This window comes from Plecotus auritus, assembly GCF_963455305.1.
Source record: "Plecotus auritus genome assembly, chromosome: 9".
Taxonomy (NCBI): Eukaryota; Metazoa; Chordata; class Mammalia; order Chiroptera; family Vespertilionidae; genus Plecotus; species Plecotus auritus.
Genome location: NC_137783.1, coordinates 128,735,488 through 128,752,606, shown reverse-complemented (window position 1 = coordinate 128,752,606; position 17,119 = coordinate 128,735,488). Strand labels below are relative to the sequence as shown.

The 17,119-nt window shown below is 40.0% G+C and overlaps 1 protein-coding gene across 3 annotated transcripts in view; it reads right to left on the bottom strand.

Annotated features, from left to right (window-relative positions):
- Positions 1–16,054, bottom strand: part of LUZP2 (leucine zipper protein 2) — a 328,528-nt gene extending 312,474 nt beyond the window's left edge. The window contains exon 1 of one of the 3 annotated variants that reach the window (XM_080640495.1): positions 15,623–16,054. In XM_080640495.1, coding sequence (XP_080496621.1) covers positions 15,623–15,684 — 62 coding nt within the window. In that variant the 5' untranslated portion in view covers positions 15,685–16,054. The remainder of the gene's footprint in view (positions 1–15,622) is intronic. The other 2 variants (XM_080640497.1, XM_080640496.1) reach the window with 2 other exon arrangements.
- Positions 16,055–17,119: the final 1,065 nt, after the last annotated feature.

The following is a 17,119-nucleotide window of genomic DNA, read 5'->3' as shown; positions in this document are numbered from 1 at the left end:
CACATAGGTGACTGTAGGGGTGGGGTACAGAGCACCAGGGAGTTGGGGGACAGGGAGATCATGGAGAGAGATAGTGTATAATACCTGGGTAGGGGTTGAAACCTAATTAAGCACAGGGGAGTGAGTGAGTTTGGGGGTGGGGGGAGAGAATACAATACCCTGAGGCATAGAAAGGAACCCTGTTATGGTAGGTTAGAGATGGGAGAAGGTGTTGCTGAGAGGATAAAACCCAGGGCTAAGGGAAGAATCTCAGTATCCTCAGAGCTATTTTTGTGGAGATAGGCACTTGTCAGCCATTGCAGATGGGGCACTCCTAGTGAAGAGAATCTGGACCAGGCACCAAGAAGACCTACTACAATCTCTAAAATCCAGTATACTGTGACACGTCTTCCTATAGCTATTCTACATGCTAATCTATTGAATATTTGACTGAACTGATATGCCATCAACTCCCTAGAAGACCAATCCTCTATGTTATTTCCCCTGCTTGCTGCATTCTTTCTAATTCTATTCTTCTTTTATGGAGATAGGAATTTAACCTTGAGGACTTTCTGGCCCACCTATATCCTGAAAGATCATATGACCCACCCCTATACAGGAAAGACTGTATAAGACTGTATAGTCATTACACAATGTTATACAAGACTGGAAATGTAGTGTGTGTGTGTGTGTGTGTGTGCGCGCGCGCATGTGTGTGTGTGTAATGCCTGCTCCCACTTATTAGTTAACCCTTACAGTGGAACAACCAGAATGACTGGTCGCTATGATGCACACTGATGGGGGCGGGGGGAGGGACAGCGCGGGGGCAGATGCTCAACGCAGAAGCTGCCCCCTGGTGGTCAGTGTACTCCCACTGCGGAAGCACCACTCAGCCAGAAGCCGGGTTCACAGCTGGCCAGTGCAGCTGTGGCAGGTGAGCTTCTCCGCCTCTGGCAGGCCAATCTCCAGCGAACAGACTGCAGTCCCAATGCCTAGGACAGTCCTAAGGCTTAGGGAAAAACACGTAAAAAACATTTTAATAATGTACTAATGTCTTTAACCTGAAGTCAAAACTTCTGGGTAAGGGTAATGCCTATGGGGGTGTAGCTGGAATGACCATGGATCAGCCACCCCTGACCCCTGGAACTCTCCCTTCCCACCCTGTGGCTGCACTTCACCCCTTATCTATTGCCCTCTAGCTCTCTGGATGCAGGCTCGAGAAAAACCCACAGAGGCGCTTCATGCACATACTGCTTGGGCCGGCCCCCATCTAGAGAGCGAGTGCTGGTGAAGTCCAGCCCAATGACCGACACCCACATGTGTCTACAGGTGAGCCCTTGCAACTTCCACCTACACTCGGCCCCAGCCCCATCTCCCAGAAAGATCAGCGACCTGGCACCGAATACCCACTCCTGGATCCCTGCAGAGCGCTGGTCAGCTCCGGTGGGTGGAGGGGAACCAGCAGGTGCGGGCCTGACCTGTTCGGTTCAGGCAGCCCCACAGGTCGACCAGGCGTTGCGTGGAAAAATCACCCCTATACCCTGCAGGTACAATCTACTGCGAACAAATGCAGCGTGGAACATTCATGCTTGACCAGGATGACCTTGATACCGACGCCAGCCCCTTGGAACTCCCCCTCGGGCATCTGGGCCACGTTCCACCCTTTAGCTACTGCTGGGTTACTTTGGATGTAGAACTGAAATAGGAAGAATGTGCCTTAACGGGGACCGCGATTGGCCTCTCCCTCCTTCCTTCCTACCACCCACAGCTGCCACTTCCGAGCCGGACCAGTCCCCACATCCAGAGAAAGTCCCAGAAAAAGTGAGAAAATCCTAATCCAATGAGTGGGTCTCCTACATGTGTCCCTGGCTGAGCCCATTACACCCTTACCAGGCCTGGCCGGTATACAGACTCCCACATTCACCATGGTTCCCCGGGTGGGCCCATGGACAGTGGCGAGGATGCACACCCCCCTCTCCGCCCCCCACCGCCCCCCACCCGCCCTGATGATGCCCACAGCTCAGCTCAGCCAGAACTTGCAATGAGGCACATACCCCATAAGCCTAGAGGTACAATCTCTGGGGAATGAATGAAGCACAGACACTTCGAATACCCAGGAGGAACCTGATAGCGCCGCTGGGCTCCTGGAACTCTGCCCAGGGCATCGAGATCAAATCTCATCCCTTACAGATTGCCCCAGAGCTACAGAGGAAGGCACCAATATAAAAATGGCCACAAGGTGGAAATTGACAATAGGGGTAAAATTCAGTGAGATGGATCGGAAGGGTGGGGGTGTGGGTGAGAGAGCACCCCCACCCTCCAAGATCCCCATGTATTGTTCACCTTGGAGTGTCTCTTATCCTACTCTGAGTGATGGAAAGCATCCAGCACAACCCAAAGTGTCCACCAGGGACCTTGGCCCGCAAGGCGCAACCCTGGCCACAGAAGGAACATTTGGAAATATTTTTTCAGGAAGCTGCGGGGAGGAGGACAGACTCCCCATGCGACTTCCCGGCTGCTCATGGGGATGTGGAAACTCCCTGGGCATGTGGTGTGGGCTCCTGATTTCCTTTCAATGTGCACGAATCCATGCACCCGGCCACTAGCATATACTAGTACATACACATACATACATATACATTATACAAATATAGACATATATTGATATGTTAATTATTGAGACATTAAATCAAGTCATTTTTTTTAGATGTCAATTTTGAGAAGAATGTGACAGCCTATAAATAGGTTAAATCCTGAACAGAGATATGACTGTACTGTACTTTGTACTTCACAGTGCCATCTTCTGACTACCATTGGAAATGCAGTTTCAGTAAAAGTAGTTAAAGCTCCTAAAACCTCTGGCTGCCATTATCATCATCATTGTTATTATTAATTATTAGTACTATTAAGTCAATCTTCAAAATAGATTGAGTTCAAATGATTTGCTTTTCACATCCATAAAACAAAAAGTGACATTATTTATGACATGAGGATGTTGTGAGGGTTTCCACACAAATGGGACATAAAGTTAAAGTGTACCAGACCCCATGGCTCATGCAGCCATGTGCATGTATGACACAAGTCATGTTTGTACACTAGTCTGCATGTGGTTCTCAGCATCTCCTGTTTCTGAGTTACTTCCCAAGTGCCTGACACCACAAATGTTGATGTTCACTGATGGTCTGAGGATCCTCATTTGGAGGCTTATGCTTATTAAATCATGGGTTCAGATTCCACCTCTACCTTTTGGTAATCTTGTGACCTTAGCTACATTAACTTTTCCAATCCTTAGCATCCTAATCTATAAAGCGCCTTCATGGGTCTGGACAAAAGTTAGATAAAGTAACCCTAGAGATTGTGTAGTACAATTCATACACATGGAAAACAAACAATAACCTTGAACTACTGTGATACATTTGAAAAATTAAATTATGAGCCCAAGCAGTTGAGATCACAAAGGTAGAAGGTGCTGAGGTGCAATTAGCATGCAGGTCAGTCTGATTGCTGCCACAGTTCAAGTTTGGATGTCAACTAGAGCCAGGCAGTAGAACATTTAGTTCATTGGTGCGGCTTTGGAAAACAACATCCATTAAAAAAGACACTATACAAATATAGGATTATTATCTTTCACAATAAAAATAAAATAATCATTTTAGTTAGAACTTTCAAGATAGGATTTTCTGGCTGTGAACTTAGAAGATACCTGACAGGAAGTTACATTTTTCTTTCCTTCTCTCACTGAATAAATCAGAACCCACAAATGAGGCTGACACACAGGCTGACACTGGCTCATTCCAGTGCTTTGTATCACACACTAGGAGGCGCTATAGCATAGTGATTATGAGCACGGGCTCTCTTCCTGGTTGGCATTTTAGTTAAAATCTACCACCTATGTGAAATCTAATGAACAACATAAACTGGGTGAACAAAAATAGATCCAGAGACAGAAGCATCTAACAGATGGACAAACCTCAGAGGGAAGGCAGGGGAAGGTGGCGGGAAGAGATCAACCAATGAACTTGTAAGCATATATGCATAACCCAAGGACACAGACAATAAGGTGGTGAAGGCCTGGGGTGGAGGTCCAGGGAGGGGGTGGGGGATGGGTTGGGACAGGTCAATGGAGGAAAAAGGGGACATATGTAATACCTTCAACATAAAGATATAAAAATAAAAATAAATAAAAATAAAATCAAATCTACCACCTTGGGCAAGTAACCTAACACCTATGTGTCTTAGCTCCATACATATAAAATGGAGGCAACATCGGTATAACCACCTCAGAAGTTCCTTGTGAGGACTAATCTGGTTTAAGATATTATAAAGTTGTTAGTAGTTATTTATTATCATATAATCTTTTGATTCCTTTCTTCGTTATTCCTTCCTTTGTTTTGGCTGGCGTAGTTGCACATTCTGTTTAATACAGCAAGTTAATTGAGAAAATTTGTTTTCCACACAAGGCAAAACCAACAGCTGCAAATGGGAAAGAGTGGAGAACGGGAAATCAAAACTTTTATTATTTCAAGGCTAAATGTTACTTCTGCTTGGTCTGAAGACTCAGATTTCCTGCCCTAAGTAGAAAACAACAAGCACTTCCTTAGCCGTGGTTTTCATTGCTTCTTTATCATACAGCTTGAAGTGATGAACTCAAGGTGGAAGGTGGAGTTAAGTCTCATTCTTTTCAGTGTATTTGTAGATGTCACCTTGCTGTCAAGTGCTTTCCAAATAGAGGATGCTCCTGATATATCCATGTAATACAGTGCTATGTCACTTAATTCATTTGAGCATTTCCCCAGCCCTTTGCAGAAAGGTACACAAGGCAGAGAATCATGTTCATGTGACTTGAATGATCAATGCAGCCTGAGACATAGCAAGATACTCATTTATTAAATTTATTGATATACATTGAAAATAACAGTGATATTTGCCAGAACATCACGATCATTTCAAGCTCCTGGCTTCAGCTGCAATTAGTATGTTGAGTAAATGCCAAAGAGATCAAGGTGTTCTAGACTCCAGAGTGCTTAAATATTGAAGCCGGGGTTTCGAAGCTTCCATGTACATCAGAAGCATCGGGTTCCACATTAAATGAAAATTATTTGGCTCCTTCCTCAAAGAATCTAATTAATATATTTAGGATAGAGACCAGAAAATTGTCTTTTTAACAAGCGTTCTGGGTGATTCTCATTTAGGTACACTGAGATATACTTTGAGAGACAATGATCTGAGGAGAGATATATGATTTCTAAACAGAAATATTGAATTAGCTGGTAGACTTTGTATTCATGGTAAAGGTTTCAGTTTGGCTGGTCATAAAAAATAATGAATTTCTTTGGATGATTTATTTTTAAGAACACATTTATGTAGCCATGAAAACATACAGTTATTTGCCCACATGGTTTTGTTTCAGCATTCTTGTTTGTATTATACATTATTATTTTTCTTTAGAGTATATTTGTACAGAGATTAGTTTCTGTAAACAGTGCTATAGTTGCCTTCAGAAAGCAATTCTCAGAAATAAGCTAGGATCTGACCACTTTCCAGCTGGGAGAATATAGGCTAATCATTTAATGTGTCCAAAACTCAGGCTCCTAGTGATAAAACACATATAAGTGTAATGTACGGCAAGGAAGCAAGGGGCAAGTGACAATAAGCATCTAGCTTACTTCCAGGGCAAGAATTACTCCTCAAAAACATTGGCTGAACCTGTAACTTACATGTTGTATAAAAGGACTGAATGAAATGAAGATCTACACAAAAGGCTCAAAAGGGATTCAATATCGTTCAATATTTTCCTAAATTATAGTGTCAGAAAAAGAACAGTTTGTCCGCATTTTTTATGTGAACTTCTTATTTGTAGCATGAGCTCACATTTCACTTCGTGGCATCCAAAGGAAAAAGCTTCTTGCCCTTAACAATATAAAGCTTCCTCCACCATTTCTGCTTCTTGCCAAGATGTCACTTCAATTTTTCATGCATTTTCTTGTTTCTTTTATAATGCAGAGCATTCCCCCCCCCCCTTTTACTGACCAGTTCTAAGGGTTTAGTTTACTGCAAAAACTAGCAATGAGTGACTGCAAGCATTAGAAAAAAGAAAATTAAAGCCAAAAAAAAAAAAAAAAACAGGAAAGCTAGTATTGGGGAACTTTCCTTTCCACTCTTACCATCTCTGCCCAATCACACAGTCTTCAAAGAGGCCTGTGTCAAGGTTTCAGCTCTCTCTGCCATCCCTGCCTCTTCTTCTCAACAATTCTGTGTAGATCATGACTGACCTCACTCCACTATAAGACCACTTAAATATAAAAGTACAGAAGCCTTGACATGTCAAAAGGCTTGTTGGTGTTTATGATGTCTAAGTTTAAGATTATCTCTTTGGTCCTGCCATCTTTAGGTATTCTTGAAAAATTAACCTTCTTTAAAAGCATTAATTTGATATTATAGCAATATAATAACTGTATTTAATGATTAACCAGATTACACAACATAATTTGGAGCTCTCAGATTCAAAATGGAAGCTAGGTTAGGTCTTACAGGTTTTTGTTTGGCTTGTTTTGAGGATGTTACAGGTGTTTCATGGCTTGTTTTGAGGATGTTACAGGTGTTTCAATCAGTACATCCATCTGGGATTAGTTAGGGTGACCCAGAGTTGGCTTTTACATAGGCCTCAAATTATCTGCATGAACCTGGAGGGGGGAAATATTATGTTTTAGACACTATTCTTTGTATACACTAGTTTATTCAATCCTCTTGAAAGAAATCTGAGTCACTGTTATCACATCTTTATTGATGAGAAAAATGTGGCTAAGAAATGTTAATTGACATTTCCAGGTGAGGTAGCTAGTAAGGAAGATTCAAAGTCAACTTGATGCCGTATTCTTTGGATTTAACCCAGGTGACAAGGTAAACATTTCCTGTAACCCTGCCTACCCCATCAATCAGCTACTCACTGAGTAAGTGCTTCTGGATGCTCAGAGTTCTGTTTTGAATCAGAGTCTGAAGGGCCATAAATTAGAAACCCTCATAACCCTCTTGAGGATAGACAGGAGAAAGTCACATCCCCTATAGGAACTTGAGATGAAAGCTGGCCCAGAATCTGCACTAGTTTTTGCCAATACCATAACTCAGCTGCAGGGACTACTTTGAAAGGCAGCAAGTCCTTGCATGTTTTTTGTTCCCTGTTTTTTTTATTTTTTTATTTTTGTTGTGTGTTTATTTTTTTTTCTAAGAACCGTTCACTGGGCTCATATCCCTCCCTCCCTTGCCTCCAGAAGCATCTTATCAGAAAATAAACCACAATTTTATTATTTTGGCTGTACCATCAAGAATTTTGAAATTCTTTTATTTCGATTTAAAAAAAAATATTTTTTAGTGATTTCAGAGAGGAAGGGAGAGGAAGAGTGAGATAGAAACATCAATAGTGAAAGAGAATCAATGATCTGCTGCCTCTTGCATGCCCCACACTGGGGATCAAGCCCACAACTTGACTGGGAATCAAACCTTGTCCTCCTGGTTCACAGGTTGACGCTCAACCACTGAGAAATTCCGGCTGGGCTTGATTTTTTAATAAAATAATTAAATTAAGTGTTGATTGCTTCAGGTGTCTAATATAAAAGCAACACACCAAACGGTCATCTTTATGTAAAGTAATAGATGTCTTAGGATATCCTGAGAGATAACAGTAAAGTTATGTGTATGCACGAAGATAGAACTTAAATATATTTTTCAACCTTAAATGTTATATATTACTACTTTTCAATTTATAGATGAGAAATTGAAGTTTCAGAGTGGTTGATAAACCTATTTAAAGACAAAGAATTTGATTTGTGATATGTACAAGTAAGGTGAAATGTATGACCACCTAACCCTAAACAAATGTTACATAACTATAAATTACTCATAGGACATAATGAAAATATAGAGACATGTAAAGCAAATGAAAAGTAATGTCACTGTACGTTAAAGCTAGAAGTGGACATATTTAATATCTCATCTTTGTAAGCTAGTTAAGCATGCTGCCCATTGAACAATACAACACAGCTGTAGCATAGACTTAATAGGTAAGAAATATTTAAGCAAATGTCTAGCCAGGAAATTTATAGGAAACTAGTAGCTCACTGCCGCTTGCCTCAGGGGGCCTCCCGGCCCACCACCACTTGTAGCTCTCTGCTGCACATAGCTCGCTGCCCTGCCCTCCTGTAGCTCTCCACTGCTCCTAGCTCTCTGCCCTGCCTTCCTATAGCTTTCCGCTGGTAGCTTCCTGCCCCACCCTCCTGCTGTTTGGTCATTACATGTCTCGGTGTAACGACCATTTGCATATTACCTTTTTATTATATAAGATAGTTTCAATGATAAAGATTCCAAAGCACCAAAAATGTCATCTTACAGTACAATTTAAGACCAACAGGAACCATTATAGGTGTATCTCTTGAGAGGTAAACTGTATGCAAAGATGAGAACTCATTAATGACTCTGCTATGGATTTTGAAAATGACCTAGCATCTTTTTTTTAGGCCAGCCAATTCTTCAACAAGCAAATGAACACAGGTGAACAAGTGGTGTTCAACAATTATAATTCCCTTTGATAATAGCCTGTTGTACTATCTTAATTACATTACATGTGGTCAGAGAATTAGTTTTAAAATTACTTTATACTCTACAATAATTAGACTAGTTCTGACTATATTGTAGGCACCAACTATACAAATGTTGCTTGACTGCAGAAGAGATATATCATGGAGAGCCATCACATGATGGAACGGAAAGTGGATTAGGGCACCTTCTGGGTTCTGGTTTTGATTGATTTCTGTGGACTTAGATAAGTCTGTCATTCTGGACTTCAGTTTTTTTCACCTCCAAAGTAAAGGGCCTTGGACTAGAACACAACCTTCTAAGTACACTCAAAGAGATTAAAACACTCAAAAGCAACACCAAACACAGTCAGACATAACAATGATATCACAATCTATAGTATACCCATGTATTGTAGTGTTTATAAGGTCATTATCAGAGCATGATTTACTTGGTTGACCTTCCGTTTATATCTGAATGGAACGGGTTAAGTATTTCTTTGTCTCCTATAATCATGAAGCAAAGTTCTTAGATATCCCAGTAAAAATGTGTCCTTTATTTGATGCAAACATAATACGTTCTATGCCTTTTATTTCCCTTGAGAAGCAAATTATACCTGTACTATGATCCACTAGATCAGTGGTCTGCAAACTGCGGCTCGGGAGCCACATGCGGCTCACGATCCGCAGTTTGCCGCTCTGTTGACTAATGAGTTTGCCGACCACTGACCGATAGGGGCTTAATCACAAGGAACACCAACAGCCTGTAATTATTGGAATCTAGAGTCTAGTTCAGTGGTCGGCAAACTCATTAGTCAACAGAGCGGCAAACTGCGGCTCGCGAGCCACAGTTTGCCGACCACTGCACTAGATTGACAAATGTCATCACGCATTCATACACACAATAATCTGTGACAAAATCATTTTTTTCATTCAGTAACTAGAATTTCATGGCATAATTATGCATAGTTTGTGATAAAGTATGTCAAAACTAGTTGAGACTAGATAGCTTCTACTAGTAAAGTTATTTTCAAAACTGGGTTAGTATAAAGTCCTTTTATGTGATGATTCAGAATACATATAACAAACAGTTGAGCTTCTTCTATATCAGTGGTTCTCAAATTGTTCTCAATAGTAGGAAGAAAATCTCAATGTTACCTTTTCTTACCTTTAAATTTTCTAAATGTATATCTTAAAGATTGTTCATATTTGATGAAACATATTAACAAGTAGAAAATAAAGTTATAGACACTTTATACCAACCCTGCCTATGTAATTTGAAAACATCCATTCTTATTCATTGACACCTGTGCTTAGGGCTTTGATTTGATATTATGATTGATGTACTGCAAATGCAATTAAATTTGAAATATATATATATATATATATATATATATTTCAAATTTAATTGCATTTGCAGTACATCAATCATAATATATATATATAGCTAAATATACACTTTTGTGCTAAATCACATTCCATGTGATTAAGTTAAATACTGAAGTTTTTCATGGTGTTCACCAAAGTACACAGCACCATCCAAGCATTTGTGAACAAAACATTTTTGAAAGAATAAGCCTCATTACCAGGTAATCCTCACTACTTCTCCTGCTTCCTCTCTTCTTTGCTAATATTTTCTCTTTTTTTAGATGATGACTTTGATTCTTGTTAATTTTATGCCATCCAATTGATTTGTACCCAAGATTTTATTTATTCTGCTATGTCCAGATCATTCACAGATACAAAGATTTTATGAAAATGGTAATAACCATATAGTAATAGCTGCACAGCCTAACACTGTTAAGCACTTACTGTGTTCCAGGGAATATGGTAAACTCCTTTTCTAGACGAACTCATTCAGTCTTTACCACACCTTCTCAAGTAATTTCTATGAGTAGTCTTATTTTCTACATGAGAAAACTGGATAGAGAGTGTAAGCAGTGTACCTAATACTACACAACCTGCAAACATTGTACAATATTAAGGTCAATTATAAAATATGATTTCTCTCATTGTCTTTGGAAAACAGAAATTACTTCGAATACTCTTTAATTGGCATTATTCACTTTTTCCTCTATTCACACTTAGAACTTTTTTTATGACAGTATATTATATGATACTACAAAACTCCTTGTTTTGTTTCTGAAGCTTTGTCTTGTCTGTCCAGTTAAACGTTTGACTAATAGTCTGAATTTGGAAATGTTCTAATCTGATATTATATTTGAATAAAGCTTATATTTTAAAAAAACATTTGTTATTATTTATCCAACTTTGTCTTATACGTAATCATTTCTATACATGACTTGATTATGGGAACATGCACTTGAAAGTAATATATTATTTTATTGTCCTCATGCCTTATGCAATAGCTGACTCATTGCAGGCATACTTAATATATTATAATGAAAACATCAAAGATATCTCTAAAGATTATAAAGACAAATTGAAATTGATTTTTTTTTATTTTTCAGAGAATAAAACTTAGTGTTAAACATTATCTTTGTAATTAGGTTACTTAAATTATTTTGCCCTATTTATTAAAGCGATTTTCCTCTAGAAGTCAGTGAAAAACAGGCACACACATATACCACACACACACACACACACACACACACACACACACACTCACACACACACACCGCAGAAGCATTCTCATAACACACATGAGAAAACATTTCATTAGAACCACGCACCCCTCAGCAGTTTCAGTAACTTTTGCTTCCTGGTTGGTAGGTCAATTTCTTTCTTTCAATTACATAGAGAGTGGTCTGTACAATTAAACTGTGCATAGTTGAGGTGTCCCTTTCATTAGTCATAAGGGAAATTTAATCTACAAAGATAATAACAAAATAAGTCATTTAAAAAAAACTGCTACTGGAAATAGGCAACTAAGGTCCAAAATTGAAATTTGAAAAGTCAAAATAGTGGCTTGTTAATATCTTCTTAGCCTAGAAAAGACATTTCTCTAACTCTATTACACAGAATGGTAATTCCTATCTCAAAGGAATATGTGTGGGGTCAGATTAAAGGTGTTTGTGTGTGGCAACTCTCACTATGGGCAGGGCTTGGGAAAATAATTCCACATTATATAGATCAACTTGGGGGAGTTAACACAAGAATGTTTCCTACATCAAATGTAGGTGCTTAAAAATAAAAATGTTTGGGACTCACTGTGTTCTTATTGTGGTGCTCACCTTTCCTTTATCCTATATATCACATTGATTCTCAGGAAGATTAAAGCACAGAGCAAATCATCCTCAATATATAGTATCCCCTAAAAATAGATTCCAAAGTAAACATGTGGTATGGCTGCTGATCAGAGGGCCCAGTAGAGACCTATAAGGTGACTCCTATTGGGAGGACTTTAACCGACCATCTGCTTAAAGTTCTCCACCAGAAGTCAGTAGACCTTCACTCCTCCCCTGCCATGCTCCTCTCCCCATTAAGCCATTTAAAACTCAATAAACCAAAGGCATCAAGAGTGGAATCACAGCATAAAGAAACAGAGGTTCAGCAGTCTAAAGCACAAGGCTTCTCTGGCACTCCATGAGTCCCTTTTCACCAAGAACTTCTAAAGATTTTTTCACCCTACCATTCCTTTCACTACCTGTACGACTTCTTTCTGAAGTGAATTGCTGGCTGACTTGGAATTGCAATTTATTCTCTACAGAATGAGGCTATTTAAAAAGTACAGTCATTTTACTCTGAAGCTTAATAACTAACACATTTGTTTTCTTTGAATGCATTTATTTGTGCACAGGTTAAATGTGTTTCTGTATTAACTACATTATTTTTAACACTAACTTAAATTTTCTGAATGTATATGTATGTTCTAAAGAGAGGAGACAAAACACCAGCAAATTAAACTGCTCTTTTTAATTCTATGGAGTTTATCAGTAAAATAAATAATTCTTGGCTATTGTGAAAGGTGAACAGTTAGCTTAGTTTCAGGGCAAATAAAGTAACTCTGATGGGGGTGGGCATTGATATTGTTCACTATGGTTAAAAATATGGAAGTTTTGTGATTGGGGGAGGGGCAGGAAGAGATTAACCACAAAATGGTAATGCGTATATGCATTACCTATGGACACAGACAATAGGGTGGTGAAGGCTTGGGGTGGGGTGGGAACTGGGTGGACGGGGCAATGAGGGAGTAAAGGGGATATTTGTAATACTCTCAACAATAAAGACTTCTTTAAAATGGGTTGACTAAAATAGGTTGTGAAATTCAGTTTTGAAAGGAACAAATAATTAAATGTTTGCATCATCTAGTAATGATTCTTCAAATATCTCATTGGAAAATAAAGTATGTAGCTAAATTTTAAAAAAGGTTGGAATGAACAAACAGAAACATATTCAAAAATGCATATTTAAAAGGCAGAATTATTTAGTTTTCATTTGTGTGGATAGAATACTATTATATAATAACTCTCTAATTGCCTCATTTGTTTTAGCGAACACATTCCTGTATTTTAAAACAGAACCAAACTTTAAACCTAGTGGAAAGATAATAGCAAGGTATTAAAGAGCTAGGCCCAGAGAAAGAGGTGTTGAAACATACATTTTTTTTTTTTTTTTTTTTGCATCAAGAGTCTCAGATCTACATTTTTCACACTTTAAAAAGAACTTGACAAAGACAAGTGATAAGACTATAGGAAAATCTAGTGAGAGCCACACCCTGCTACTAATGCATTCGACACAGTCTAAAGTATGTGAAATGCCATTTGCTTCACAAACAGGACCACGGACTAAGAAACTAAGTTAACAGAAGTCTTTGGCTAGAAAACTCACTGTCACAGGTGGCCATGGCTGAGCTACACCGTTTGTCTCAGCAGGATAATGAACTCACCTGGACTAATGCCACTGTTCTCACAAACCTGTGCAGCTCAGGTTCTAACTTGTACATTAACCATATGTCTACAACAACTCTTAAATGTTGCAAAGAGCATGGCCTTCTGTTACAGCCCGTTAGGACATAATCTCTTCTTGCAAAATGACATGCTAACCGTATCACATTCATTTTTTAATTTTCACACTGTTAGGAGGTAATCTGGGTACCCAATAAAATAATTGCTACTGAGTAATCACATTAACAAGATATGCCACTGATTATAAAAACTTTCACTTACTTAAGCCCACTATGCTCTTTTTGTTGAGTAAGCAAAAATGGAAAATTTAAAGACCTGTCACAATTTTCAAATACAACCACCGCTGCAGAAGTTTCATCTCTAACGTAAACTAGAAATGACTAATTCAAATATTTGTTATAATAAATGTGTTGACTATTTTTTAAATGTATCCTTAAAAAATTGCAACTTTCATAAAAGGGATGGCGATAATTTTTTGTCTCTCTTTATACTATATAACCAAAGTTAAAACTTTGGAAGCTAGAGACTTAAGAGCTTTGTAAAAAAATAATAATAAAATTAAAAAAAAGAGCTTTGTAAGCTACTTAAATTGCAGCATCCTTAAAAATCAAATGTACTTATGGAACACTATACATTTCAATGTCTTTAAAATCACTTTTGATTGTTTAAATATTTATTAATTTATGTATATGTTGAGAGGCCATCTACTCAAACTTTGAGAATTACCATTTTTTTTCTAGAAGATTTCACAAGTAATTATTAAAGCAGAACATAGAAGTTCAGAGTAAATGGCAAAACACTGCAAAGACTAACTGTGGTGCTCAATTTGCATTGAGTTTTTGACAGCTAGCCACAAATATTAAAATGAGCTCTGTAATTGGAGCAAGATATTATAATATTGGGCAGTACCTGTGATTTTAAAAGCATCTACATTTTGTGAACTGAAATGACCAGCAACTATCAGAGAAAATAAAGAATACACTAATTTCACTATAGTCACTTGGGCTTGTTTACAAGAAAAGACTAAGTTCATCAACTATTGGGGCTAAATCTAACATTCCTCACACTCAAAGGAAAGTTTGGTAAGGAGAGCTTTCAAGAGGATGGGTAGATAAGGAGTGGAGTCAAACATGTTTTACTGCCTTGATTTTTTCCTAGATCATGAATTTTCTTCATACATTTATTTCCAGATTTGGAGCTAATTCTTTTCTCCCTTTCATTTTCCCTCAGATACACAATCAGATAATGTTTCCATTCACATAGATTTGGAAAGATCCTCATCCTGTGGGGCGTATTTTATTTTACAGCAGCCAAGGGGGAGAGGTTGCTGCCAATATGATGTGAAGGGCATGCAGAATAAAGGCTGAGTCCTGGGCAGTGAAACAGTCCACCCTTGTGCTGCTCTTATGGCAGGAGAATGCCAGCCCATCACCAACTCCGGGACTTGATGAACAGTGGCAAGTCACAAAACTCTTTTCAATCACTTCATTTTAAACCTCCACTCAAAATAGCTCCTCTGTGCTGGGACTTAAAGCCCCATTTATGGTCAGCGATGGAGTACAGCGATGTTTTCTGAGGAGGGTCTCTACATCAGCACTCTGAGAGTGTCTTCTAACTTTTAATCACCTCGTGTGCTCTTTAATCAGACCCGATCACAGACAACCGAATGAAAATGCCTCCCACCAAGTCCACGCAAGACGTTAAAACAGGCCATTCCACAAGTCAGGAACTTTTGTGCAAGGCTTACCATCTTCTGGGATTAATCATTTTTTCCCCCTCTAGTTCCCTGTATCTTAAAATCACACACACTTGAGGGATGAGGAAGCTGTGTGACTATTAAGGCAGCTCCAGTGTGAAGGCACTGCCTGGTGACAGTTCCCTCCTGGTCTCTCCGTGCCCTCTATTGTGGTTGGTTACTGCCTGTTACCTTTTGCGATTACTAGGGCTTGAGGGAACACGTCTTTACAAGGGAAAGCTGTTGGTCCTCTCACAGGGAGTAACACTGAGACTTTAAGGACTGGGATAACTAGAAAAGGGCTTTGCTCTCCTCAAAGGATTTCAGAACCCTAAAAATAGAGGGACCCTCCAACTTAGGCAGGAGATGCAAACAGCTCATGGGTCTGTCCTTGGCCCCCACAGGTGAACTGCAGTCGGACCAACCTACCAGCAGCGCCCTTCGGTTCAGGTCCCTCCCGCTCCTGGACTCACCTGGTGCTGAGGACCAGCGCAGGCAGGAGAGGCAGCAAGTAGTGAGCTGCGCTGAATTTCATGCTGTCGCCTGCCGGGGTCCTTCTTCCCTCGCTGCCTTTGCTCTCCCTCCTTCCCCCCGGTCCTGTCTCTCGTTGGTCCCAGGCTTTGTCCCCGGCCAACGATAAGCCCTCTCCAGCAGCAGACGGAAACGGACAAACGGACAGATGCCTCTCCCAGGCAGGCACTGAAAGCAGGGAGTATCTTTGGGAGTGATGTCACCAGCAGCGAGTCGAGCCCTGCCCGGGATTGTTCGCGCGGCACCACCGCTCCTGAGCCCGGAGGACGCGCTGTCACTCGCTCTGGAGGCGGCGCGGGAGAGGGAGGAGGTGCCCAGCGATGGCCCCGCGCGCTCCGGTCATCGGGCCGCGTTCACCCCTCTGCACACCCGCCCGGGGCTGATCATTTATCCTAGCTTTCCTGGAAGATGGGGAGGGGTGGGACGGGGCGGGGTAGAGGAGAAGTCTAATTTGCCAGTAATTGCACCAGCGTACTTCACAGGAGGTGAGATGAGTCACTAGGAAAGACTATCAGATGCTTCCATTGCAGGCAGGTGTCCCTCGCCTGATTAAACAGTGTTTGAAAGAACGTCACTCGGGAGAGGGTGTTTAAAATACTATTCTAATTAGAAATATATTTGCCTGGTGTGCATGGAAGGAAAGCAGGCGTAAGCAGCCTCCAGAAATATACACTGAGCCCACAATGCCATTGCAAGCTTCTTACTCTGCAAACATGGGCCCTAAGGTGGTTTCAGGACCCTTAAGACGTCTGCTGCGTCTGGGTGTAGAAGATTCTTGACCTTCCTCTGATTTCAATCCGTCTAATTGTATGAGCAGCTGGCAGTGGAATTGGAGCTAGTGGCCAAATTTCACGCACCTGAAGAAGTTCTTTTCTTCAGGTGAAAAGACATAACAGAGAAATTCACCAAAACATAAAGAGTAATTAACTTGGAGTGGTGGTATTGGAAGGCAGAAAAATGTATGTGTCGTTTTGTTTTCTATATTGGCCAAACTTTCTATAATGGGTATCTTACATTTAATCATCTTTATTTTGAAAAAGTTAAATAGCAAAATGAAATAACACAACTCTAATGCAAAATAGCAAAACAGAGCCAACTTCAGCTACTGAGCTGTTTAACTCTAGGATCTTTACAACATGGTATATTATTGATATCCCAGGAGGATATCCTGGTTAAATAAATGTTTAGAGAGCACTTCCTCATACATTATTTCAGTTGATCATCACCAAGATCTGAGCTGGATTTTTAAAAATACATATTTTTATTAATTTCAGAGAGGAAGGGAGAGGGAAAGAGAGATAGAAACATCAATGGTGAGGGAGAATCATTGATTGGCTGCCTCCTGCTCACCCACTACTGGGGATCGAGCCTGCAACCTGGGCATGTGCCCTTGACTGGAATCGAACCCGGAACCTTTCAGTCTGCAGGCCAACACTCTA